General features: G+C 31.1%; 5 protein-coding genes and 1 non-coding gene across 23 annotated transcripts; 1 reads left to right on the top strand and 5 right to left on the bottom strand.

The window, feature by feature from the left end:
* Positions 1-13: 13 nt before the first annotated feature.
* Lqf (epsin homolog lqf) lies at positions 14-10337 on the bottom strand. Of its 12 annotated transcripts, none has more exons than XM_076314344.1 (15): positions 10011-10337; positions 8490-8541; positions 6949-7065; positions 5645-5737; positions 5297-5555; positions 5036-5235; positions 4908-4962; positions 4660-4822; positions 4447-4579; positions 4326-4358; positions 4134-4221; positions 3934-4055; positions 3554-3848; positions 3290-3466; positions 14-2743 (listed from the first exon to the last, which is right to left on the bottom strand). In XM_076314344.1, the coding sequence occupies exons 3-15, from the start codon at positions 6970-6972 to the stop codon at positions 2616-2618; spliced, it is 1770 nt and encodes a 589-aa protein (XP_076170459.1). In that variant the 5' UTR covers positions 6973-7065; positions 8490-8541; positions 10011-10337; the 3' UTR covers positions 14-2615. The 12 variants fall into 12 exon arrangements, with proteins under 12 accessions (XP_076170459.1, XP_076170458.1, XP_076170461.1 ...); XM_076314343.1 differs by having other exon boundaries at positions 6949-7040; XM_076314346.1 differs by having other exon boundaries at positions 3934-4052; positions 6949-7040.
* Positions 10338-10800: 463 nt separating this feature from the next.
* On the top strand, positions 10801-16615 carry Neos (nuclear receptor coactivator protein neosin). 3 transcript variants are annotated; one of them, XM_076314076.1, is made up of 6 exons: positions 10801-11331; positions 11467-12244; positions 12333-12416; positions 12475-12674; positions 12745-13173; positions 14004-15017. In XM_076314076.1, exons 1-6 carry the CDS (start codon positions 11097-11099, stop codon positions 14201-14203), a joined length of 1926 nt encoding a protein of 641 aa, XP_076170191.1. In that variant the 5' UTR covers positions 10801-11096; the 3' UTR covers positions 14204-15017. The 3 variants fall into 3 exon arrangements, with proteins under 3 accessions (XP_076170191.1, XP_076170193.1, XP_076170192.1); XM_076314078.1 differs by lacking the exon at positions 14004-15017 and adding an exon at positions 16455-16615 and having other exon boundaries at positions 10802-11331; XM_076314077.1 differs by having other exon boundaries at positions 10802-11331; positions 14007-15016.
* On the bottom strand, positions 15209-18980 carry LOC143148132 (protein-lysine N-methyltransferase SMYD4). Of its 3 annotated transcripts, none has more exons than XM_076314079.1 (6): positions 18217-18980; positions 17860-18062; positions 17132-17786; positions 16786-17072; positions 16340-16623; positions 15209-16181 (listed from the first exon to the last, which is right to left on the bottom strand). In XM_076314079.1, the coding sequence occupies exons 2-6, from the start codon at positions 18050-18052 to the stop codon at positions 15678-15680; spliced, it is 1923 nt and encodes a 640-aa protein (XP_076170194.1). In that variant the 5' UTR covers positions 18053-18062; positions 18217-18980; the 3' UTR covers positions 15209-15677. The 3 variants fall into 3 exon arrangements, with proteins under 3 accessions (XP_076170194.1, XP_076170196.1, XP_076170195.1); XM_076314081.1 differs by having other exon boundaries at positions 17860-17974; positions 18306-18980; XM_076314080.1 differs by having other exon boundaries at positions 18347-18980.
* Positions 18981-19680: 700 nt separating this feature from the next.
* Pfdn4 (prefoldin subunit 4) lies at positions 19681-20868 on the bottom strand. Its single transcript, XM_076314082.1, has 4 exons — positions 20711-20868; positions 20533-20637; positions 20316-20432; positions 19681-20050 (listed from the first exon to the last, which is right to left on the bottom strand). Exons 1-4 carry the CDS (start codon positions 20747-20749, stop codon positions 19898-19900), a joined length of 414 nt encoding a protein of 137 aa, XP_076170197.1. The 5' UTR covers positions 20750-20868; the 3' UTR covers positions 19681-19897.
* A 384-nt stretch (positions 20869-21252) lies between these two features.
* Trnaq-cug (transfer RNA glutamine (anticodon CUG)) lies at positions 21253-21324 on the bottom strand. The gene has a single exon. It is a non-coding gene; the product is annotated as a tRNA-Gln (tRNA).
* Positions 21325-21466: 142 nt separating this feature from the next.
* LOC143148620 (THUMP domain-containing protein 1) lies at positions 21467-24416 on the bottom strand. 3 transcript variants are annotated; one of them, XM_076315111.1, is made up of 7 exons: positions 24328-24416; positions 23857-24005; positions 23502-23731; positions 23268-23429; positions 22210-22454; positions 21893-22124; positions 21467-21812 (listed from the first exon to the last, which is right to left on the bottom strand). In XM_076315111.1, exons 3-7 carry the CDS (start codon positions 23697-23699, stop codon positions 21705-21707), a joined length of 945 nt encoding a protein of 314 aa, XP_076171226.1. In that variant the 5' UTR covers positions 23700-23731; positions 23857-24005; positions 24328-24416; the 3' UTR covers positions 21467-21704. The 3 variants fall into 3 exon arrangements, with proteins under 3 accessions (XP_076171226.1, XP_076171228.1, XP_076171227.1); XM_076315113.1 differs by lacking the exon at positions 23857-24005; XM_076315112.1 differs by lacking the exon at positions 24328-24416 and having other exon boundaries at positions 23857-24316.
* Between the last annotated feature and the right edge of the window lie 245 nt (positions 24417-24661).

Below are 24661 nucleotides of genomic sequence, written 5' to 3'. Positions count from 1 at the left end.
CGTACAAGGGAGCTTCAAATTAAATATTTAATCAGAAAAATTAAAAATTTTTACATTTATTTGTATAATAATAATAATAATAATAATAATAATAATAATAATAATAATAATAATATAATCTACTAAAATATATAATATTCATTCATAAATGTCCTTTGAATTTTTTCTGCACTTACACCATTTCTAAAACCTAAACAGTGTTCCATTGTTCGCGTAAAAATGAAGCTTGTACATCACATTATGAACATACAGAAGAACAACAATTATTTTTTTTACGCAAAAATACATTATTGCAAGAAAAGTAACAAATATATCAGATGTTTAGCAATCTGAAAGAAAAAACAGAAACATTAAATCGTATACCCAGCAAATGCAATGTTTAAATACAGTGATTTTATAAAAGCAGTGAATGCAGATTATTAAATTAGTGTAATATAACTTTGGTGTATTGAGTGACTCACACCCTTATTACAAACTGCTAACTTCATATTTTCGCGAACATCTGGATAAATACACATTAAATATACAATTTCAATCATATAAGCAAGTATGTTGAAACTGCATAAAGAAACAAATCATTAATTTAACGAAGAATAATACAATGGAATTATTCAAGCGATATTTACTTAGAACAGAATTTAAATCACGTGCAACTCATATACGTTTCACTCAGAACAAGCAGGCAAATACAGTTCCCCTTTGCCAATCGCTGAACGCACGAAACCGTTTTCTCGTATAAAAATTGTAAAATGCATTAATAGTTTTAAAAACGAAATGCTGAGTTGGTATTGAAACTACCTGCAAAGTAGTTCTTTAGAAATGTCACTAATAAATACATATTTTGATTATCGACTACCATCATTAAGAAAGATGAACACCATACCAGAGTTCCATGGAGTCGCCAATGTAGTCTCGTTCGTTCGAGTGTGAAAAGTATTGATGTAAAATAACGAACTCAGCAACGTTTCCCCCGATAATGGGAAACAACGCGTAAGATGTTAGAAAAACTTTCAGGCTTCGTTAGAATATTCATTTATACCGACTATAGATGGAAAAAAGAGACTTGACAATTGGGGAACGATATGCTGTAACATATGTACAATTTTTTTTTGTTTCTTTATATAAATCAAGGTACAATTGTAAATTGTTTCGCGTACAACGAAAGCTATAATGGTCTTCACGTAATCTTCCTAAGATCATGTTGGTTCATTAAATCTGATAACTAATCAGACACCCCGTTTGTCTGGAAAAATTTGCACCGAAAATTCTTAGAATTCTCAATTTTCCATGCAAACCAACATAACTCATTGCATCGATAACGAGCTTCTATAAAATCATAGAATGCTCTGATTTAAATAACAGCGATTTCTCACCGATAGGAAAATGCATATCAGCTACGCCTATGTTTGGTTCTCTGTAGTGCATGAAGCCTATGCGAGTATCATTGAACAATCGCCCAAACCAAATGCGTAAAATTTCATAACTAAATTCGACTCATATGTATTGCATGTACTTTTACGGCATTAAAAAATGATATTACTTTTGGCAGCCACGAAACTGCTTTTAACTGTTTCGTCCGCAAGTACTCCGAGGTGTTACTAAACGCAGTAAATCATTAGCAAACGACATATCGTGTTACTAGCATCTCTTTCAGCAAGATGAGTATTAAATCACATCATTTACCGATCTTTTCAATTAAAAAGCATGCTACGACACGAATATTTTTACGAACCGCGATCGATGCACGTCACATAAAGCGTATAACTTAAACCGACGAACCCTGTTCGATATAATATACTTTTGCAAATTACGATTACAGTCTCACGATCTCGTTAGTCGTAGAAAAACATGTATATAAATAGATGGACAAAGAAACTGATTCTAACACCAACCGTTACTTCACTCCACTTTACTCATCTATAGCCCACGGAAAATATCGTCCAATGATCTATCCTATTACCAAATCGAGTCGCACTTAAAAAATATACTATATATGAAAAAGGTGCTTATAAAATCTAGTTTTACCTTGGGAGCGCGTAAGCGATTTACATTTTTTTAATCTTTCCATTTCGCTTCTCGTGTATTACCTTTCTCAAGATAGTTCCCCTACATTCATCATCGTTACGCGATAAAATACAAGCGATTCAATCATAGCGGACACAAACACTTCTGCGCAATAAGCAGCGATAGAAATGAATCTTTAGTGGATTTTTTAAAAATTACTATATAGAAATAAATATCGATGTTAGCGGTATCCTTTGGAAACTTTAATGATCGGTTCAAGCGAATTAATTGGAACCTATTGCTATATTACTTTCTCCACGCTTTCGTTTTTCATTGATCAAGACCAGAGAGATCGGTTATCGCTCTAATCAATCGTAAAAGAGGACAATTATTACTTTCAAATATTAAAACGAGTGTTTACCGAATACTTTATTTTGGTAGGACGTTTCCTCTGTTGCTTGTATGTGTCATCTATATCTTTAAATAAAGCTAGTCCATAGCGAGCAAGAAACTTATACCGTACAGGGTTACCGCTAAAAAACCTCGAATACTTTTTAGACCACAGTGATCTTGACTTTTCGACTGACATTTTCGACAATTATACCATCAAGCTACGAGAGGAACGGATTCGCTGTAGTAGTTGTATTCGCTGCCCAAGAATCCTGTCGAATCTGATTGATCGTAGGACGGGGTGGTGGTGTTGCCGTCGCGAATGGATTTGCTGAATATGACACGGTTGCTGAAAATTTGTATCTGTATTAATTTATACATTTAAGAGCTATTCATGCATCAAACATTAAAATGCAATTATAAACGCAACAAAAAATTGTGAAGATTACGCATCCAATTTCACTGTAAAGAAAATGCATTAAACAAATCATACGTGTATGTACATACACTATCATCATCAACTTTTGAATATACTATCACTCTTGGCTGTAAAAGGTTCACGAACAAAATTCAATTTCAATACTTTCATTGAATGTAACAGTTGAACCATGCATTCATGCAGTATGGTTAATCAATTTGTAGATACTCACGAATTTATTTCCAATGAAATGCTATTTTGCGGGCAGAATGCATTATAAAAGAACACATTATATTATCTGATTTTGTTGGACTCGAAATATTTTAAATTAAAGCATTTGCTAATAATAATTTTGTATTTTTGACCGATGAAACGTAGACACGACCAATATTCATTGGCTTTAATGTATACACTTTAAAATTATATTTTGAAATTTCTTAGAAAATGCAAAAAATTCTTCTTCAAATGAAACGTTACCTGCAGGTGTAGGCGATGCAGGCTTAATTGTAGAAGTACTGACAAGATTATCAAGATTAACAAGGGCAGAGTTCTCCCCGAGGAACGACTGCGGTGTTTTCTTAATTGCTCCCGTACTCGAAGGAAGATTTTCGTTCATACTTCCCAAATCGAACGGATCCGGCGACAGTGTACCACCTACAACCCAGCGAAAACAATGATGCGTTAATATGTTTTTAACGTTCCAACGCAAATAACAACAATGACAAGATCGCTAACACATACCGTTATTTGCTGGTTGTGGACTAGTTCCAGGCTTATTTCTGTTAGTAATCACATCGAATTCATCTAGATCACTCAGTGGACTGGTTGCAGAACTATTTTGATTTCCCGTAGAGAAATTATTAAAACTAGGCCCGGTACCATTGAAGCCATTACTAGTAGCGTTGAAAGTAGCACTCGAAGTTGTAGGTAAATTGAAGCCTATGTTTTGCGGTGATTGTGCCGCGAAACCGATATTCTGTGTTAAGGTGGGATTATTAAATGACGGAGAAGCGGATGTTAAACCTTCTCGAACAGTCTAAACAATGTTGAAATAATTAAATTAATTCAATATAAATGTAAAAATGTACAAGTATTTCTCATAATTGTTAAATATACTTCACCTGTTTTTTATTTGCATCGGCTTCGGTGGTAGGTGGTACTAGTGACCAAGGATCTGCTGTAGGTGGAGATGTAACTGGTACGGGCGATGGTGCAGGTGCTCGCCACGGATCGATCGCAGCTGCTGAGATCGAATTATGAGATTAATTAAAATAATATCGAAAACAATATTTCGTACAAAATATAAATTAATAAGGTTTACTTGGTCTTTGAGGCGGAACAGGAGCCCATGGATCTATTACGGGTGATGCACTGCTGGTTGTGGGAACACTCCATGGATCATTCTGTTGCTGTAAAATAAAAGTCAGCGAAAAGTTGCAATTATACACGTCAAAAAGTTTTACAGTACAAAGTGCAGTGCTTTACTGTTCTTTCTTGTATTAATTAAACATACCTTGTATGTACTAAACAGAGACAAATCCAAAGACTGTTGTGCAACATGCAAAGAATATATAATATTGCATTATCATGCAATTAGAAAACGTGCAAATTTCGTTTGATTTATGATTACATACCTGTGGTCTAGGCGGAGGCGCCGTAATCGGTACACCCCAAGGATCAGTTTGTACATTCGATCCACTTGCTTCCCCTCCCAAGTTTACGTCCAATAGATCTAGCACATGGCTTTGTTTCTCAGATTGCGGTGTTCTGAAATTCGTGTGCATTTTCAGGCAAGAATTAGAATATGTTGGGAAACCTTTCTAATACTTATAATGAACGCTACTAACTTAAAATCCTGTTGACTCTGACTAAGGGCTAACTGCAATCTAACGTCGTCACTGCGCCTTCTTTGTTCTTCTTGCTCTGCCTCCTCTCTAGACATTGCAAGAGCTAACTGCAACTGCAATTCCTCTTCTCCCACTGTTTGTGGTCTTGCAGCTTCCAATTCAGCTAATTAAGTCGAACAAATCGTAATTAGTCGCATTACATTGCAATACATCAAATTATAATATATAGACATTTAATGAACGTTTACTTGCACGTCTAGTTGTAGATTCAGATCCCAAGCGACATGGTTCCCAATCTTGGAACTATATAAAAAGAGATTATGTTTTAAGAGAAAAAGCATAAGATGCTTTTAATACCAATTCTAGCAGCACTTACATCACTGCTCTCAGGTGATATAGTATCTAGTCCATCACTTCCAAAACCGCTAACAGATTGTGCAAATCTTTCTTTTGCTTTCAGTGCTCTAGCTCTTTCATTCCTTAATCTTTCATCATCTTTTAATAAGGCCACTAGTTGCTTTGCTTTCTCTCGTACTTTCACACCCTGATCCTTAGATCCTTCCATATATTGGAAATCTAATAGAAATACAAAAGTTTTATACTAAACTTTATATTACACTAATGTAAAGTTGCTTACCTTTTAGAGTTTGGATGGCAAAAATATTTTCTTTACATTGCTGCGCAACTTTTTCTGATCCAGTTTTAATGAGATATTCTAAAAGAACTAAAGCTTTGTACACGTGCCGCCAATTTTTACCATGATCGTTCAATCTCTTCCACAACATTTGCATTATCTCGGTAAAAGCCACAACATTGTATGTTAAATCAGCAATTTCTGCCATAAGTGTACTGTTTGGACCCCAAGGATCATTGCTGGTGGCTTTTCGTACAGCTTTCTGTTTATATAACAAGATTTTATTTTATGTCTGTATAATAAATATAAAAAATAAACATTAAATATTGATAATAATTACTATTTAATTACCTGTGCATTGCTGTAGTTGTGGGCAAGATTAACAATATCTCGCCTAATACCTGCCAAATTCACCTGCATCACGTCTTGACCTTGACGTCTCATCTAAAAGATTACCACTGTCTATTACAAGCTGGTAGTAACATTCATATTTCTTCTGAAAGCCCATACTTATCATCATACACATTCAAGGTTGTATAAATTAGAATTGACATACTCTAATAATTTTCAATGCAACTAAAATACAAATTCAATATATTTACTCAGAGGAGAAAATCGATCAAATTAAAAAGTGGTAATAAATATGGGCAATCATTTCATACCAAAGCCATGCAACTAAACATGCATTAGTAAGAAAGCAAGAAACTCATTATAAACATTTTACTGCTATTACATTATAGACATATTACTACTATTTTCCATTTGGTTAGTATAAAAAATAAGATGAATGAAAGTAGCTAAAGTAAAAGTGCAATTCATATGAAAGGAAAAGTAAAACACTTAAAACAATTTTCTTTTATCCTATGTAGAGTATTACTGCATTATTTGCAAATTTTAATTGTCATGTGACAAACAAAATGCAGTAAAATAATGCAATAGGATATAATCACTTCACATACATATGTGATACATAAAGCTTCAGAGCGGAATAATTTCTTTTGAGATGTGCCTATGTATATACTCCGCATAAAAAGTTTCAATCAAACCAGTGCATTTAACATCATATAGAATTCAAATTCATATACATCAAATTGTAATTTCTATTATAATAAGAATATTTTTTTCAGGAGAAAATCCTTTTTTTTTATAATCTTCCAAAATTTTTAATGATACAAATTTTTAATTTTTCTACAAAAAATATTAAAGATTTCTTTAAAAATAACATTTGTTACAATACTGACTTGCATAATGTGCACAACTTATTGTTATTTTATAATTTTGCAAAAACAAAATACAAATGAGTTCAGGTATGTGCAAAAATTTGTTCACTAAAAACTATAATCCATGTATCTTTTTATGTATGCAGGATGTTATACCACTATGATTAAGCTAATTATTTTCAAATTGTAAAAACATATTTCAAAATTTTTCAAATAACAAAATTCCATGTGTTAAGAACTTTTACTATTCTTATGTTAATTTAACATTTTTAATACATAAATAACTTCTATTGACACCCTGTATACTATTTAATAAGGTGTTTTGCAAAACATTAATCTACATCATTTGTTTTTTAAATATTTTCTAACAATATCATTGATTAGTAAGGTATAACACTTGTTATTTTGTTGACCGTGGTCAGTTATAAAATTTACCTTCTGCATCGCCATTGTTGGCATATGAAATACCGCTGGTGTCGTCGATGAAGCTACTTCTTGTCCACAAATATAGAAAACTCCCGAACACTCTTCGAATCAGAATAAAATCCTAAACTATTAGACGGTTCAGGGAATAAATAAGAAACATTTGTTACATTTACCTGTTAACGGTGAATGAATTTTTATTTGATGTATAAATGATGATAGAATTAACTGAAGGCACTTTGCATATAACTTTGATAATCCTGCTAATTATTATGCAAATAAATATTGCACAGAATACTGCATAACTGTTCCTTCATTCCCCTAATGCAATCAACAGTTTAAGCGTATGAATTTATATTAAATGGCATATATACAGGGTATTTCATAATAAGCAGCACTTACTTGTGTGGTGAACAAAGAACAAAAAAATAATTAAAAAAATTCATATAAACTAAATATGTGTCCTAATTGACCTTATCTCAAAGTCATAACCATTCTTGTACTCCAGTAATAAGTAATTACTTACCTTTACTAAGTGTAGCTGAATTTGGATAATTTGACTTATAGCAAGCATTCTATACAAATAATTTAATAGAATCAGTTATATTAGTGTAATTTGTGATTAAGAATTACCAAAGTACAAAAATAGCTGTAAGTTGGAAACAAGGTCAAATAGAGCATATGTTTATATAAACTTTTTGCATTGTTTTTGTGTCTCCTAGTCTGTCACTGATTTAAGTATCATGCATTATGAAACACCCTTATATACATATGTATATGTGTATAGAAGTTGAATATATAATATCATTCAATTATATAATAAATTATATGCTGTATATCAAAGATATTGCATTTAAAATATACTTAAAAAATAAATAGGCACAACTCATGTTTCATTAATACGTAAAGTACACTATTAGTTTAGCTGTGAATACCTGTTTTAAAGTACTATGTACAGGGTATTCGGCTAATGTCTTACAAAAATATTAACTTTTAAATAATAATAATATTTTGCTCTGTAAGTTAGTAAAAATACAATCATTTATATCTACCAATAATATGAAAGATACATAAGCTACATACAATGAATGAAATATATTTGAAATAAATGTTTGCAATAATAGAGGAAAATGTTATCGTCCAAAAAGATCTATACATACTGTGTCTTTATAAATTTTATTTTGTGTAAAGCAACTTTGTAAAAAGAAGTAACATAAGATTAAATGCAAATGTGACATGAAAAAAATATAACTTGAAAACCAAATGAGAAAACAAAGTTGCAATTTTTGTGCAATATTATGCTTGAGTTTACTAAGATAATAATCATTGAAATTATTTAAATTTTAATTATTTCAAAGATGTAAAGTACTGGATTAATTGTTGAAACTACTTTTATTCATTATAGAATCTGTTGCAAGCATTTTATGAAAGAAATTTAAACACAAACCAAAGACAAAGAACTCTTATTATAAAAGAAAAGAAATCTGAACCAAACTACTATTTCAAAACTCAATAGGCAGCATGCAACAATAAGGACAAATAAAATTACTTACATTGATAAAATGAAGGAGTCAAATTTTTCTTCAAGTATGCCGTGTTATTAAACTGAAAATAAGACCATTGTTATCTACCAGTTAATGTCATTATGTTTATATCTTATCTTATCATGATAAAAAAATATCAATTTATATAAAGAAAATGTAAACATATATATGTTTCAAAACCTTTTTGAATCTAATACAATTTTTTCACATAACTGAACATTTAATAGCGATAAAAAAAATTAAATATCTAACTTAATTTGAACTATTTATTTTTATAATAATAGAAATATTATATTTCAATATATTGCAATTATTAGTTTATTTGTTATAATTTCCTAAATTGATTATATATTAGAATGATTTAAATTATTAATTTTTAATGAAACAGATTCAGATGTTTTATAACTTTGTCCTTGACATTACTGAATACCTGCAAGAGATAATTTATGAATACATACTTGTTAGTTCTTTAGCTTAAATATTTGTTTGATTAGTTACGTCAAACACAGAATTGCCATTCCATTAAATTGTTAGGAGTAAATATACTTTGGGAAGAATAGTTTAATACTAAAGCATGAAGTATACTAAAGCAGGTATGTATGCATTACATCTGCTCAAGATTATCATTGTATGGTTTCTTCAAGGCAGTTAAAAGGTATTATACATATATAAATGACCGTGAAACTATTGATTACTGTTTTATATTTTCATTAATTTCTTCTATTTGACAAATACATACTTTAATACAAGTGACACATGAAAACCAAAATACTATCACACCAAAAGTTACATAGTGTATATAAAATCATTAAATTTGTCAAAATTTATCAAATTAAAATAAAATACGATTGTGATATTGCGACTAACAAATTCCAAATATTTCAATAATATTATTTTCTTCTTGACATCATTATTAACCTTAAATGTTCAGGATGACAGCTCAGCACATTTTTTTCCTCAAAATCACGCGCATCATTTTCCCGTTGCACGTGAAACAACTTCTCACAATATACTTCCTGGTATCATTCGAAAGTTTAAACCGAGCAGAGTATCAACATACCTATGCGCATTAATGACAATCATACGCCATATGAACGTGAAATGTTGATTCCTTTTGACGGATTTGAAGAAACAACGCTGTCGAATGTAGACACACTCTCTATACTATTTTTTAGATATAACCAGTACAATGGATATGCACACACTGGCTAGTTTATGAAAATACGTGATATGTCAATTTCGAAACTCTCTACCTATGCTTTCTCATACTCGGGCGTGACTTCATAATCCTGCACTTTTTCCATCCGTTTCAAACACAATTTAACACACAGAAAATGAAAGAAACCAAATTAATGGAAAGAAAACGTGTCACGATTAGAATATCCGAGAGATATTGTTCTATTATCGAAATGGAATCGAGCTTGCACTCTTTTATCCTACGGACTATACCACTCATAGTTTGCATACTAACTAGATGATTCGTTCGTGTTAATTTATTCTGTGCGATCCAACGTGGAACTTTCTACTTACCGTGGTGTATACTCGAAATTTAATACATTAATTTTTCAACCGAAACAAGGAACAAAATAACATAAAACACCTATGACAAGTCCATTCACAGGCACTGACGAATTAGGAGCTACGAGGCAAGATGGCGCTGGAAAATATTTCCTTCTTCGTTTCACCGTCACGTACAACCGAAGAAAATTTAACATTCGATCTGTTTCACGGGATCGTAGATGAATTCGAGGCTGTTGGTCGACTAGCGCACGTTCTACTATTGCACGGCTACTTTAAACGACTAACGTACTACGTAACTTTTTTTATTGAAACAAGGAATTTGTCAATGAAGGGTTGTCTCTCTTTATATAATCTTCAGGTGCATTTACAAACATGCGCAATTCTACATAAAGCTATAATTCCTAAAGGTTAAGGATATCTCAAATGTCACCGTATAATCCAATTATCAAAGAATAATTATAATTTTTATTTATTGGTAAATCAAAGCGATTTCATAAGATGAGAAAGCTTTATTGTAATATACTGATTGCTATATTATTCGTTTATGAATGGTATAGAGCAGGGTTTAAACATTAAAGGTTAATTTTTTAATATTTTAAATTATTTTTTAGTTTTTTCTATTCTAAACTTATTCTATTGCACAAAAATAAGTAAGGATTTATGGGACACCCTGTGTATCGGGAACGTAAAGTTTGTTGAAAACACGAAATGGGTTTGATGTTTTTTTGTGAGTATGAAAACAGAACGCACTTGTTAGAGGTAAATTTTATACAAGCACGCCATCATAAAGGATCCGTGATCTGTTCAGCCTTCAATTGTTGACGGACAGTTCCTGTTTTCAAGCTACCATCGTTTCGTCAATATTATTGTCTCGTAACAATTAGAAACGAAATAGAGAAGATTTTAAAACGTTTCAACGTTGTATCCGGCTTTAATTTTCTTGTTTATTGAAATGTATATGAAAGTGAAGTAAATTGTAAGAAGTAAACGTCAGCATTGTAATATAACCTCTAGTGTTTTTATTATTCTAATGGGAATCACCGTTACTGCTATATAAATATTTGCTTGCAAAAAGCAACTCCCTTTAAAAGCAAAATGAGTGTAAGACTTTTAAAAGATCCTGCTACTGTAAGTAGCCGTATATTTGTGGGACATTTGCAAACCGATGATATGACCAAACATGAGTTGGAAGAACATTTTTCAAAATATGGAACTGTTGTTGGTTCTGCGATAAACAGAGGTTTTGGTTTTGTCCAATTTGAGGAAGAACAATCTGCACAGAAAGCTATTCAAAATGAGAATGGTGCAATGTTTAAAGGCAGAAGAATAGGTATCTTTGTTTATGATTCCTTTCATCTATTTTTTGTATATTTTCATTCAGTTTTTAATCATTTAGATATTTCAATTAATTATTAAACACTATTACTACACATCCAAATATTGCACTATTCATTCTTTTAATTAGATGTTAGACCAGCAAAGAAAGATAATCAGTCTAGTGGAGGAGGTACAGGTCCAGGAAAACAACAAGGAGGATCCAACAATCAGTTCAATTCCAATGCTAATCATTTTAATGCTGGAAATGATTCTTTTAATAGTGGAAATCAAAGTTATGGAGGGAACTCAAGTTTTGCTACAAATCAAAGTTTTGGTTCTGATTTACAATTAAATGATGGTCAGAAAGGAAATAATATACAAAATCGAGGTGGTACAAATGATCAATTTGGTGATGGAAATCAGAATAGAGATAATGATCAATTTGGAAACCAAAATCGAAATAATGGAAATGATCAGTTTAATAATATAATGCAAAATAAAGGAAATAATCAGTTTAATCCAGGTAATCAGAATAGAAGTGGTAATCAATTTGGATTAAGTGGAAATCAAAATAGGCCTGGTGGAAATCAAAACCGTAATACAAATAATCAGAATAATCACAATCAAAGTGGCACTGTTGGAGGAGGAGTGAACAGTGGTGGAGGTGGCCGACCAAGAGGTATTCGGGGTGGAAAAAATCGTAATAAGAATAGAGATAGCTCAGTTGGAAACAACTTCAGAGATCGAAGTCCTATTAACAGAGGTGGTCGTTTAGACGATAAAGGTAGTCGTGATTGGGATCACAAGCAAGGGGATAGGTTAAGAAATAATAACTTTGTTAGAGATACATTTAATGACAATAGCAACCGCTTTGAAGATTTCAAGAGTACTACTACTGGTCCTAGAGATATGAACATGAGTTTTAAGTAAGTTAAATAATTAATAGTTTACCACTTCTTCATTTAATGTCATTACTTGATATTAATTTGATTTTGCAATATATTTGGTTGTTAGCAACACAAGCACATCCAGTGAGTACTCGAATGTAGCAAGTGAGAAGAATGACTGTGAAATCATTGTTGTCAACAAAGCATTAACGTATGTATGAATCTTTGTGATTATTGAATATTTTTGTAACTGCTGTCTATTAAAATAGGGAGTATGCTGAAAGTATTGAAGCACGATTGAAAAAAATTGGATTGACAGTAGATTTACTATTTCCAAATGAAGATGTACTTCTCAGTAGAGTTCTAGGAAATATAGCAAGCCGTGGATGTTTATATGCAGTTGTAGTCACACCAATTAATCAAGAGCATCATTCCCTAACATTAAATATTCTTCATGGCTTACCACAAGGTACTTGGTTTAATAATGTCATAAAAATTTAGTAATTCTAATATAAATAGAATTTCATCTTTTTGCGCAGAACACAGAAACATGCTTGTTGATGATGCCATTAACTTAATATCGCGCGATTTTTCCAATTATAAGGCTGGTGGACGATCAGTTCCATTGAACACACCATTCGCGAATGAACGACATCCCGATGCCATTCAAGTTCTTTTAAATATGTTAGCTGACAATCACCAGTTAACAGTACTACAATATGATCGTGTTATAAAATATCTTGAGATGAAACGCGAAGAACAAGTGCAAGTGGAATTGGGAGATGTAAAAGATTTACCAACAACCACTACGACGATAGCAGTCAGCGACCCGAAACAAGCTGAATTACAGTCCAGGATACTTAACATCTTAAACAGTAATAAAACAAGTTCGTCTGTGCCAGCACCTAGTCCAGTACCAGCTCCAACTTCAGCACCAGCTCCAGTTCCACCAGCTACTTGGGGATCAGGTAAAAGTTATAAAGTTTCATTATTTGAGTTTAAATTAAATAGGTACTACATTAGATATTCAAAAAATTCATGTACAATTTCTAACATTGTAACATGGCTAATAAATCAGGACAGCATAAGTATTATAGAAACATGTCTACAGTGGATTTTGGTTTTACAAAAGTTGAGATCACAAAAAAATTTCTATAAGGAACTGGAAAATTATACACACTGTAAGTGTAGTATTTTTATTTTTCTTGTTTCTTCATGTAACAGTTATATGTTATAACTGTAACATTTACATTCATTTATTATAAATATACTGCTATCGATTTATTCATTGCGCAGAAAAAGCAGTATTGAAGATATAGAACTTCCATAACGCGAAAAAGTTTGACAGACCTGTTGCACTCTTTTGCATTTTTAGAAAGGTCACTACAGGTGCATCTTACGGGTTTTGGATCACCTATTTGTTATGTTTCACACTGGATTTGTTTGTGTGTACTTCATGAACATCTCTGGCAAAAACAAAATTCTTTTTAAAACGCGTATAGAAATTTCTAACGAAGTTTCGAAATAATTTGACGTTTCAAAAAAAAAATGAACGCAGATTTCGTCTAAGAATTTTAGACAAAAATAGGTTCAGGTAAAATTTATAAATATTGAGCACGAGTGATTGATCATAAACGAACTTCGTACGCTTTGGGTTCTTTTTTTAATCAAGTTCTTCGCGCGTGTAGTGTTACTGTGCCTGTTTCCACATGATGCAGTGATCAAAGCGAACGAACTTCGAATATATTTATTGCTGGTATTACAACTGCTAACTACATGAGACATCATGTTATGCCAGCAGCATCAACTGCCACAGCAGCACCCACAACTACTACTACTACGGGAGTTTCACCGTCACCTCTGCTAAACGATCCGACTGTTCAAAAGGCACTTGACAGTCTATTGCAAGGCAATTTGCTCAAAAGCATCGGCGATCAGCAACCAGCTACGACCACAACACCTCTCTTTGCCGCTTTTCCAAATATCGGCCGATTTTAATTAATTTCAATTTGTTTTATCATATTCACTTCATTTGGCAAAAAATTGCATTTCATTTGATCCATTCAATGAAGTGAAAACTCTATGATGATAGGAAATCAGAATGTTAGTAAAATCAAAGTTAACAGAAAGTGATTTTGATATTTATCTCTGGTGAAGTGTTAGTATACTTTATGTGTATAAAGTAATACACTTTTGAACACAGGATTTATAACGGTTTGTAAGATGTTCTATAGATGTTATTTGTATGATTCACAATGATAGAGGTATACACTGATATTTGTCTATACATTTGTTCGATCCTTTCATTCCTAGGACAGAAATATTTTAGCTTAGTACACACAGTATAGTAATGTACACAAAGAAGAAATATTGGATGTATATCCAATAATTTTCGAGTGCGAGCTCTGTGCTCCTTTTACCCCTTTGCTACCTATTGCTATAAAGTTAATCAAGCTTTGGATACACGTTGGATATTAAGAACCAGGTTTAAAGTATAATTATATACTGTACTTTATTAGAGCCTGAATAGTTTGTTGCGATAATAAGTATTTCAATATGTAATATATTGACTTAGTAATCAACAATTTGATTAAATATTTCCATCATTTATTGCAATTATACGTTATTCTTATTTTAGCGTGTAGAATTTATTATATTATTGTTTTAATGAATTGCAGCTGTTGCTTCGATCACTCTTATAGCTTTTATTAGTCCATTAAAATTATATCACTACTGATTATATTGTGATACATAATTCTGACTTCAACTGAGATTAGGGGAAAAAATTTGGGCGAATTTATAAGCCTTGTAAACTTTGTCTGATGTAAAAAAAATATATATATATATATATAAATATAAAGCATTTCATTTTTATAATAAATTATATAATATGTATAAAATATTAAGTTTCCTTTTGCATTACTGGAAATGTACCTATGAGGGTGCAGATATTTCTTTTTTAAGGAAAAGTAGAGAATAAAGAAATGTATTACATGTGTTACATATTTTTCAAATCGTATATTATTGCATAAATTTCAATTAGTTTCAATATCTATACAAATGTATTACATGAAAGAAGGATTTAGATGAATATCATGTATAACTTCAATAAAACGTTTTAGGAATACCTCATGTCTTTTATTCACCTGGTGCAATGTTGATGGCTTTTTTTCATGGATCTAGAAACAAGAAAATATACATACATCTACAGAATCGAATTTCTATTTTGAACACCTAATGTATTAATGTTTTACATACCTTTGCAGCACAGTGATTAAAATTTATTCATTTTTATGAAGCAATATAAGCTATGGATTTTAAAAGTAGCTTTATTATGTTAATAAGCAACAAATAAATTGGTGCACAAAGTGGGGCATTTAAATAAAAGTGTTTTGCTGAACGTACGTGAGCATATTGTTAAACATTGGCAGGTAAGCAAAATTAAATAAGTATAAATTAGCATAAATATTTGTTAAGTATACATTAAATTGAATTTACCTAAATAATAACTCTTCAGGTATTGTTCCGCATGTACGATTTCTTCGCACGGCTGGGACACTTCTTTGTATAGTATACCAAGAACGGATTTTACAGCATTAATATCATACATATTTTTCACTAATCTTTGTTTATAAGGCTTTAATTTCTCTACAAGCTCCTTATTCTTGCTAATAGAACCAACGTGGTTCTGAAGAATCTCGTTGTACATTGGCCAGTCGGACTTGCATGCAGGACAGTTGCACTCAAAAAAGTAGTCCTGCATTATTTTTTCTCTTCTTTCAGATCGTGGCATATGTGCATATGCAGCACCATAACCTGTGAATATTTGATCTCCAGGATATATTGGTTCTAAAGCGCGAGTAATCATTGTCAATCCTTCAAAGTGACGGAACGTGTTTGGTGCACAGGAGTGATTGTACAAGCTGTGCGTTATGTACAGACCTGAGCCTGTCTTTACTCCTGGTTCCTGCTGCACCTAGAAAATAGATTTATTTCAATGTAAATTAATTTTGTGACTATGAATGTATATTATTCTTTGATATTTTATTTTATTAAATTTCGTATAAATGACATAAATTGTATTTTCTGTTTTATTAATAATTTATATTTTATAGTATCCATTAAGCAAATTACCGTGAAACAATTGGAAGACATTATAACACAGGCACGAAACATGAGGCTGCCACAAAATTTCAACTCAGGAACATTGCTAATGTCTTTTAATTGGTCCACTTCATATTTCTTGCAGAAGAAATTAGTCTGTGTGGCTAGAAGGATAGCAGCGAGAGCTGAAATGCATGCGAAAGCACTGAGTCCAATGAGTGGTCTGGTTGTCGTATTAGTGGCAAGACTTAGAGCAGATCGTGCACTGTTACTATCCAATATACCATCATCTGTAAATCCAGCAGTTCTGTTGTCTGCAACAAAGAAGTATTTTATAATATCTATATATTCATGGTACGTTATAGTTCAATATTTTTTATGATACATTTCATCACAATTTTCCATATTTTTTAAACATAAATAATGTGTTCTTATGTTTTTGATTCTAGTAATAAAATCTGAAAGCTATTTTTTACCTGGATTAGACTCAGCTACTTTCATGTCTTCGCGCAATTCTGTGATCTTCTTGCCTTTTGCTGTTACCATGATCAAAAACCTAACAATTTTGGTAAGCATGCGTACTTTATCTTTGTCAACATTAAATAAATTTCCTAGTACTGCCAAAATCGAGCACTCTATTTGATGAGCCATTTCCCAAGCTAATGTTTTACACCTTTCTGAACAATATTGAGCCATTGGACAATTTGGGCATGGAATTAAATTATAACTTCTTGATAAACAGTGGTGACAATGTGTGTAATATCTGTAATTTACAAAATTGTTATGCCACAATAACTATATTGATTTCAAAGAATTTTTTACCTCTGTGTATAAATAATATTAGCATATGGATCTTCAAAGGAAACTACATCCCCTGGCTTAAATTCTTTAGTAGCAACTAAATGACGTCCGTATTTTTCAGAGAAACAAATGTTGACACCATCACTAGCGGCAGGAGCCTCTTTACTGGGACCATAAGCTAACTTTAAAGGACCTTCATTTGCTAGGTATCTTGGTCTTTTTTCTTTATTACTTGTAGGTGATTCATTGCAACCATTAATTGACTCTTCATTTTCATTAACATTTACATCTTTACTCATTTCTTTCTTACTTTCGGTGTTTCCATTTCGATACCTTACAGTTACAGGTATATCGGTAACATTTTCTGATAAACATATACTCATTAACTTTTGTGTATCAATTGGTTCATCCTTTTTAATTTTTAATTTTTTTTTTATTTCTTCAACAGCTTTGGCAGCTCTCTCTTTTAAGTTTTTCCGTTTTTCTTCTGGATATCCAAGATTTAAAGCAGCATCAATATCAATTAAACACTGTTTGTACATTTGCTTCCTATACAAAGCTGCTGATCGATTAGCATGAGCATAGGACATAAGTTCTTCATTATTCGCATATGCTAAACTCATTGTATAATATTTTATAGCATCAATATCTTCGCCCATTACAAAATGTTGATTTCCTATAATTTTTTAAATATGATACCTTAAGAAAATGTAGAGATTAAATTTTGATATTTAAAAAATATGTATTACCTTCCTCTCGAAATGTAATAGAATCTTCTTCATTTTTCGTTTCAGGAACCAAAGTAGGTAATGGGGATTTTACCATATTTTGTAAAATGTGACCAACAAGTGCTTCGCATTCTTTCTGTAAACCATATCCCGCATGTGACTTATTACCTTGTTTCAAAGTCAGTACTAGTTCTCTTGCTGTGTCCATATCCATGTTAATTACTCTTAACCAGATTTTTAACAAAAATTGAAAACTATTAAACACATGTATATGAGGAAGCAAATGTATCTTATTTTATTTATTATACGAATTTTGTATATTCAGTGTTTTATATAAACATATTTCATTGATTAAAAAAAGAATGATTATTCACATACTTCTTGTACACTAGATAAGAAGGTACTGGATGGACTGTGGTGAACTATGTACTGGCAGAAGCAAAACTGAGAGGTGAAACTAAAATTACCTCAAGCAAGATGATAGAGGGAAGCTGAAACTATTCCTTACCGCTGACTTGAAGTCCCATGACAGGAATGCGAGAAAAGTGAAAGGGGTACACCTATTCTCGCGCACACATTTAATTCTAGTCCGCTATTCGTCGTGGCAGTTACAGACACATGTGGATTAAGTGACGAAGAAGGTAACGAGATAGAGAGAGATAATGAGAAACACGCGGCAGGCAGAACCCCATTGGCGTAGTTTTAACATATTACTATTATACATTAGTTATACCTAATATAGGACAACAATTTTTGCTGGTTTTTCATAGTATGCTAGGAAAGCATTGGTTATATGATTACTAGTAGAAGTAAATAAAATTCCTTTTCAGGGATAAAAATAATTAAATAAAAATATTGCATATTTTTTGCTTCATATTATTATAATTCGTGTTAAGATTAATTCAACGACCTGATATATCATGACCATCGGATGACCTTGACTTCAGAAATTTAAGTTTATAGTCTCCAAGCTTTATATTCATGTACGTATTGAAATAGGGATGCAATTAAAGTCTACTCCTACTACTATGGCAGAGGCCGTGGCTAAAGCTCAGAATGTGCGACTCGTGTGGGGAAGGGCGGTCCGATCCCTCTTTGCCCCTGTGCCGTCCTGCAAGACTTCAAGTCAGCGGAAGATGATACATGCTGTGTAACCAAGCTTGAAATCATTCATTAAATGGTTAAATTATAAGTTATATAATAGACACAAGAATGTACTCTTTACCTTTACTATAATTTCCATTTTAAAAATCATACTTTCTATAGTTTTTAAAATATTTAAAAAATTGAAAAATTGTAATCTCTGAAAAAGCAAATGTCCTCTAATATGTTTTGATATATAGTTCATATTTTTCATGCTTCTATTCCTTATTAGACATTTTATACAAACACTTTTGTGCTTATTGAAAACTTTTTGCAAAAGAGATTACAAGTAACATTCTAATTAAAATATAATAAAGGAAGTGGTATGACAGTGTTAACAAAAATGATAAAGATATATAAAGTTTAAAAGTATTCAATAAATATAGATCTTAGAGGTAGTTTTTTCAGTCATGTTGCATGAGCACTTTGTAATGAGAACAATTTGGCAAGCATCCAAATTTAATGCTATCGTTGTTACTATCTTGAATTCAACCTTTAATTGAGTGAGTATATATACTAAACAATTTCGAATATTTATACAAACAATAGTTAAATAAAACTTAACCTATAATACACAATAAAAGTTATTCAAATTTTGTTGTCCATTATGAAAATTATATTAATCTTGTAATAGTTATGATATAAAAATAAAATTAATACTGTAGGAAGGTAGATTAATATTAAGAAAAATTCTGTGGAAATAGTATAATAAGTTTATTGAAGGTTTATCAAGCAGTAATAATTAATTAATATGCTTCTTACATTTGACACAAATAAAATGTGAAATTGTTTATCTGTACATATTGTTAATAATAAAATGCAGCATATTTTATACAGATTAGAAAACACATGAAAGAATAATCATAAAAAGAAGATAATCCAAATTATAAAATAATTATGTGCATATTTTATTAGATTAATCTTCCTCTGCTTCCAGATTTATACGACTACCAAATTTTGCATATAGTTGCGTTTTTAACTCATTCATAATATTCTTTAAATGAGCACACTTACTTTCCAAATTCGTAATTTCCATTTTCCTTTTCTCTTTGATTTCATCTAAGTAATTCTACAAATATAGAAGTTTTTACTTTTTAACAACATAAGCAATCAACCACTAATAAGCAGAGTTAAATATTAATGTTACATTCTTATTTACATTCTTTTCTTAATATATAATTTGAAATTTATATACTATGCAACTTTTTCAAATTAATAGTTTATCAAGTGCTCTTTTATTTTGAAAACAAGCAATGAATATTTCGATCTTGTTCTAAAATATAAGTACTAAAGTTTCTCATTACTAAACAGGTTACATGCAGAAAGTAACAAACCTCTGTCTTCTTTAAGTCTTCATAAATAAAAATTTCGCCTATATAATATGGTATTTTTGCACCTTCGTCTAGAAGAACTATTTCATCACATGCATCTTCCAAATTTTTTAACTCATTCTGCAGGAACCATTATGATATATTGTATGTTAAAAATGAGCATGACCAAATAAGGTTACAAGACATACAAATCCTTTGTTAATGATAAATTCATTTATACCTGTTTAATTTTCAATTCTTCTTTAAAATCTTCCATTTTAGCATTTTGCCTTGCAAATTTATTAATTTTCTGTTGATCATCGTATGTAATATAAACATCAGAATCCTATAATACAATAGAGGTTAGATATAAATTTTAATATAAAATAGATAAAAAAGTAATTTGCATTTAAACTTACCGGCTGAAATCCAGCTTGAACATTTTTTCGTCCCGACATGTTTACGTTTTATTTCTACGTTTTTATTACTTTGTTTATAGTTTATCACTGGTTCAAGCAATAATTTTGAAAAAATGACGTCAAGGGTTCATTGCATCGCCGTATGAAGCTAATATCGCCAGAAGCGAAATAAAGTTTATCGAATGATCGTTGGAAACATGCTATTAGTTGTGTTCTTTTTAAAGACAATTTTAGCAATTTACAAAATATGTACCGAAGTAACAAATTTTCTTTGACAAATTTTGCTACTTTTTATGTTGTTTTCAAATAAGGGTAAAGAATTTTGATAAACATTAAAATCAACAATCGTGAAGAAAAAATTAATTCCACTATATGTAATCTGTTTTATCGTTAGGTATCTATACGTCAATGTTAGTAATTTAATTTCATTGTTATTAAATTTGTAATTTATATGTACACCACGAAACAAATAATTTTATTCATTCGTATATAGCACTTGATGGACAAAAATATGTAATAAAAAAAATTGTGAAAAAAGTTAAAGGCCCCACCGAGATTTGAACTCGGATCGCTGGATTCAGAGTCCAGAGTGCTAACCATTACACCATGGAACCTTGTATACTTTCTTTTCATACAAAATATTTAAAATAATCTTTTAAATAAATAAATTTATTGTTTCCAATATTAACATTACTTGTTTTGTAAACTCTTAAATCAAATTAGGTTCAATTATAAAAAATTGAAAAAACATTATAATATGAAACATTTATTAATATAGAAGCTATATTTTATACATATATTTTTACAACTACATATGATAATTTCTTCACTTAGATAGGATTAGAAACTTACAAAATATTATATAGAATCAGAAGTACAAAAATCATTGTGTATGTTACTATACTTCGTTAATTATTAAAAAAAAAAGTAATGTTCTTTTGTTTAACGTAATCAAGGTTGATAAAATTTGTGAAACAAGTATTAATAATGTGTGTTAATTAATTACTTCTTCGTTATCAGTTATTTCTTCTGACAAATTTGTATCCTCCTTTAAATCTTTTGCATTAATCTTTGAATCTGTATTTTCTTCAGAAATTTTTTCCTAAAAATTTGAATTATATTCTTATTTATATTTTAAATTTTACAATGCAAACTGTCGTACGAGATATTATTGGTTGTTACCTTTGTAGTATTTTCGGGTTCCTTTTTGTTGCATATTTCTAATAAATTGTATTTTTTAAATTTATAATAATTTGGAGCAACAGACAAAAGACAGACACTACGTATAACTTCTACTATCACAGCAAGTTCTGGATTCTTCAAATCTGTTTTATTTCCAGGATTTTTTTTACTTATTATTTCTGCTAGACCTTGAATGACCTCCTCTCTATGTATGTTACTGTTACTGTGACGGCTATAATTGCATTACATATATTTATGTTTATAAATTATGTTAAGTAATGTGTTAGAAATTTTAATCGATACAATGGAAAACTTACTTAAATACAATACTGAAGGTTTTTGGTTCTTGTGCAAAATACTTTTCAAGTATCGCATCTGCTTTCAGTTTTATGTCATTCATATATGTTTTACATACAACTTCAATTGGAAGTAATCTCATTAAAAACCTTGTACGTTGTTGTTTAGTTTTGTCTAATTCTTTAACAATTTTATCAACTAACTCCAAAGGATTTGGTAATGTACTTTTTATAAAAATTACATTTTTCACACCAGTGTCAACTACCTAATAAAAAGATTACAAATGCAAGTAAATTTTATAGTATTAAACGTTTCAAGCACACCAATGCCTGGTAAGTTGTAACAATTTCTGCCTGTACAATTGCAGAAAGATCCTGATCAGTTTGTTGCGGCATGCAAAAATCCGCGGGGTCCGTACGCACCCTATCGTTTATGGCTGGATTAGCGCGGGTACCGAGCACGTCCTCGGCACACGTGCAATCCACCAGCAAGCTAACAACCCTACCTGGGTTCTTGGAGGTCTGCTAAGCAGCTGCAGGGTCATTAAGGCGACTTTTGCATCTTTATGATTTTTAACAATTTTGACTTCCAGGAACCCTCAATTTTCAACTAACAATCCCACTCCAGGTTTCCCTTTTCTCCGACACAGTTGTCCACCTCCCAAATTCCTCAGCCAATAGCATTTCAAACCAAACACATAAAATGGAGGGTTGACACGCGGAGGAGACAATTCTGCCAACAATTTTCGCCAAACATTCACACAGTTTTTGCCAACCATTCAACTAGACAACTTTGCCAACCAGTTCTTAAACCTTACTAAATTTTGGCATCATCTTTGAAACACAATCAACAATATCTTGTAGATTACTAACGAATTTCAGAGCTGAGAATTAAAACTTTAATATTTTTAACCATACTGTTATAACATTATTACAAGTTCTTTCTTAATATAAACATAATTGAATGGGTCTTGGTTCAAGACTAGGTAAGATCGATCAAATTTTGGTTCCCTTCCTTTTAATTACAGACCCTGGGTCCCGGTAATACAAGAATTTCTAAATTTTAATGTAAAATTTACCTGAAATCTTCTGTCAGTTACTGGTTTTGTACATTCTGCTTTCAATTCATTAATTTCTTTATTTAATGCAGTTGATATATCTTCTTCATTATCTTGTTCTGTTTCACTAATAGAACCATCTTGTTTTGTTATGGGTACTTTGGCATTATCATTATCAGAGTCCTTGAATTAAAAAGAGATTGAAGTTCTTATACTTTATTGTGCACTTATGTTGTTATTTTAATTCTGCTTTACCTTTGTAGTATTTGATCCATAAATCTCATCCGCAAATTCATGAAGCAATTTATAAGCATCGCGTATGCAATCTTTCTCATGAAAATTGCACGTGCATAGGAAACCTGTCATACCTGATTCTAGACTAAATTGCTTACGCTTTTTTTGGTAGTTTCCAGGTTTTTGGAAATAATTTATCTTTCTTTTCTGTAGGTCCATTCTTGTCACGAAATTAAGGATTATTAAGTATACTATAATTAAAAGAAAGAATAAATCTATGTATTTTATTTGTACAGATTGTAAAAAAGGTTTCAAATACATTTAACTTTATTTAACAATATAAATATTGTAAAATAGGTTTTAAATAATCACTTACGCTATCTACGGTAAAATGTAATTGCCGTACGATTATTGACAACACAGAATCAGTGACACCTTTCAAACAATTCAACAAGTTTCTTGTATTTTCTTGTGACAGTTCACAAGATAAGGATAGACATCTTGCGGTAGTTCAGATCGTATGAACTGAAATACCGATTTTGTAAAATTCGAGAAGTTTTAGAACGATCTCTACATTTATGAATGGCGATTTAAAGAACTATATTTAATCGAACTATCGAAGTCGGTAAAGGTAGAAAATGAAGAAACATTGTCTCTATGTACATATCGTTTGTAGTACTTTCAAACTTATTGAATCAATCATTAAACTATGTTGTACTTCTTAATCAATTTTAATTAACAGAAATTTCATTAATGCAATATTATAAATTTGCAGCCAATTAACTCGGAAGTAACTGCGACGAACAATTATTGTTCGTTGCGAGTAATATCGATTAGCAGGTCTTACCACGTGGAGGTTGCCGCGAGCGCAGACCCTTGACACTAAATACAAACGAAATTATTAAACCAAGGAGATGGAAGCAATCAATGCTGTTATGATTTCCTCGTTTAGTTCTGTCAAGGAACGCTATCTGTGGCTACTAGGCCAAGTTTGTCAAGGAATAATGTCTATTAACGTCACTAGATGGCAAACCTATTGATATTCTAGCAGGTTTAAATTGTTTTGTTACATAAACAAACAACTAATTTGAATGCGTTAGAAACCTAGATTGAATCAATTGATGTATTTATACAAGTCATTTGTTATTAACATCTGTAAGAGGTATATTTATGTCAATCAA

Source organism: Ptiloglossa arizonensis, chromosome 6 (assembly GCF_051014685.1).
Source record: "Ptiloglossa arizonensis isolate GNS036 chromosome 6, iyPtiAriz1_principal, whole genome shotgun sequence".
Taxonomy (NCBI): domain Eukaryota; kingdom Metazoa; phylum Arthropoda; class Insecta; order Hymenoptera; family Colletidae; genus Ptiloglossa; species Ptiloglossa arizonensis.
The sequence above is the reverse complement of the archived record's forward strand: the minus strand, read 5'-3'. Positions and strand labels throughout refer to the sequence as shown.

What these genes read in the sequence shown, in the direction of transcription:
- Pfdn4 (XM_076314082.1), bottom strand. Translation starts at nt 20,749, where the DNA reads ATGTCGGGACGAAAAAATGTTCAAGCTGGATTTCAGCCG. An exon ending in AAGAATTGAAAATTAAACAG is followed by an intron (nt 20,433 to 20,532) that starts GTATAAATGAAT and finishes TGGTTCCTGCAG; the next exon opens with AATGAGTTAAAAAATTTGGA. An exon ending in AAGACTTAAAGAAGACAGAG is followed by an intron (nt 20,051 to 20,315) that starts GTTTGTTACTTT and finishes CTATATTTGTAG; the next exon opens with AATTACTTAGATGAAATCAA.
- LOC143148132 (XM_076314079.1), bottom strand. Translation starts at nt 18,052, where the DNA reads ATGGATATGGACACAGCAAGAGAACTAGTACTGACTTTGAAACAAGGT. An exon ending in AATATTATTTATACACAGAG is followed by an intron (nt 17,073 to 17,131) that starts GTAAAAAATTCT and finishes TGTAAATTACAG; the next exon opens with ATATTACACACATTGTCACC. An exon ending in TGTCTTCCAATTGTTTCACG is followed by an intron (nt 16,182 to 16,339) that starts GTAATTTGCTTA and finishes TCTATTTTCTAG; the next exon opens with GTGCAGCAGGAACCAGGAGT.
- Lqf (XM_076314344.1), bottom strand. Translation starts at nt 6,972, where the DNA reads ATGCCAACAATGGCGATGCAGAAG. An exon ending in CAACAATGGCGATGCAGAAG is followed by an intron (nt 5,738 to 6,948) that starts GTAAATTTTATA and finishes GTAATCTTTTAG; the next exon opens with ATGAGACGTCAAGGTCAAGA. An exon ending in CAGAGTCAACAGGATTTTAA is followed by an intron (nt 4,580 to 4,659) that starts GTTAGTAGCGTT and finishes CACGAATTTCAG; the next exon opens with AACACCGCAATCTGAGAAAC.
- LOC143148620 (XM_076315111.1), bottom strand. Translation starts at nt 23,699, where the DNA reads ATGGACCTACAGAAAAGAAAGATAAATTATTTCCAAAAACCTGGAAAC. An exon ending in TAACTGACAGAAGATTTCAG is followed by an intron (nt 22,455 to 23,267) that starts GTAAATTTTACA and finishes TCTTTTTATTAG; the next exon opens with GTAGTTGACACTGGTGTGAA. An exon ending in ACCTTCAGTATTGTATTTAA is followed by an intron (nt 22,125 to 22,209) that starts GTAAGTTTTCCA and finishes ATGCAATTATAG; the next exon opens with CCGTCACAGTAACAGTAACA.
- Neos (XM_076314076.1), top strand. Translation starts at nt 11,097, where the DNA reads ATGAGTGTAAGACTTTTAAAAGATCCTGCTACTGTAAGTAGCCGTATA. An exon ending in GATATGAACATGAGTTTTAA is followed by an intron (nt 12,245 to 12,332) that starts GTAAGTTAAATA and finishes TTTGGTTGTTAG; the next exon opens with CAACACAAGCACATCCAGTG. An exon ending in TCTTCATGGCTTACCACAAG is followed by an intron (nt 12,675 to 12,744) that starts GTACTTGGTTTA and finishes CTTTTTGCGCAG; the next exon opens with AACACAGAAACATGCTTGTT.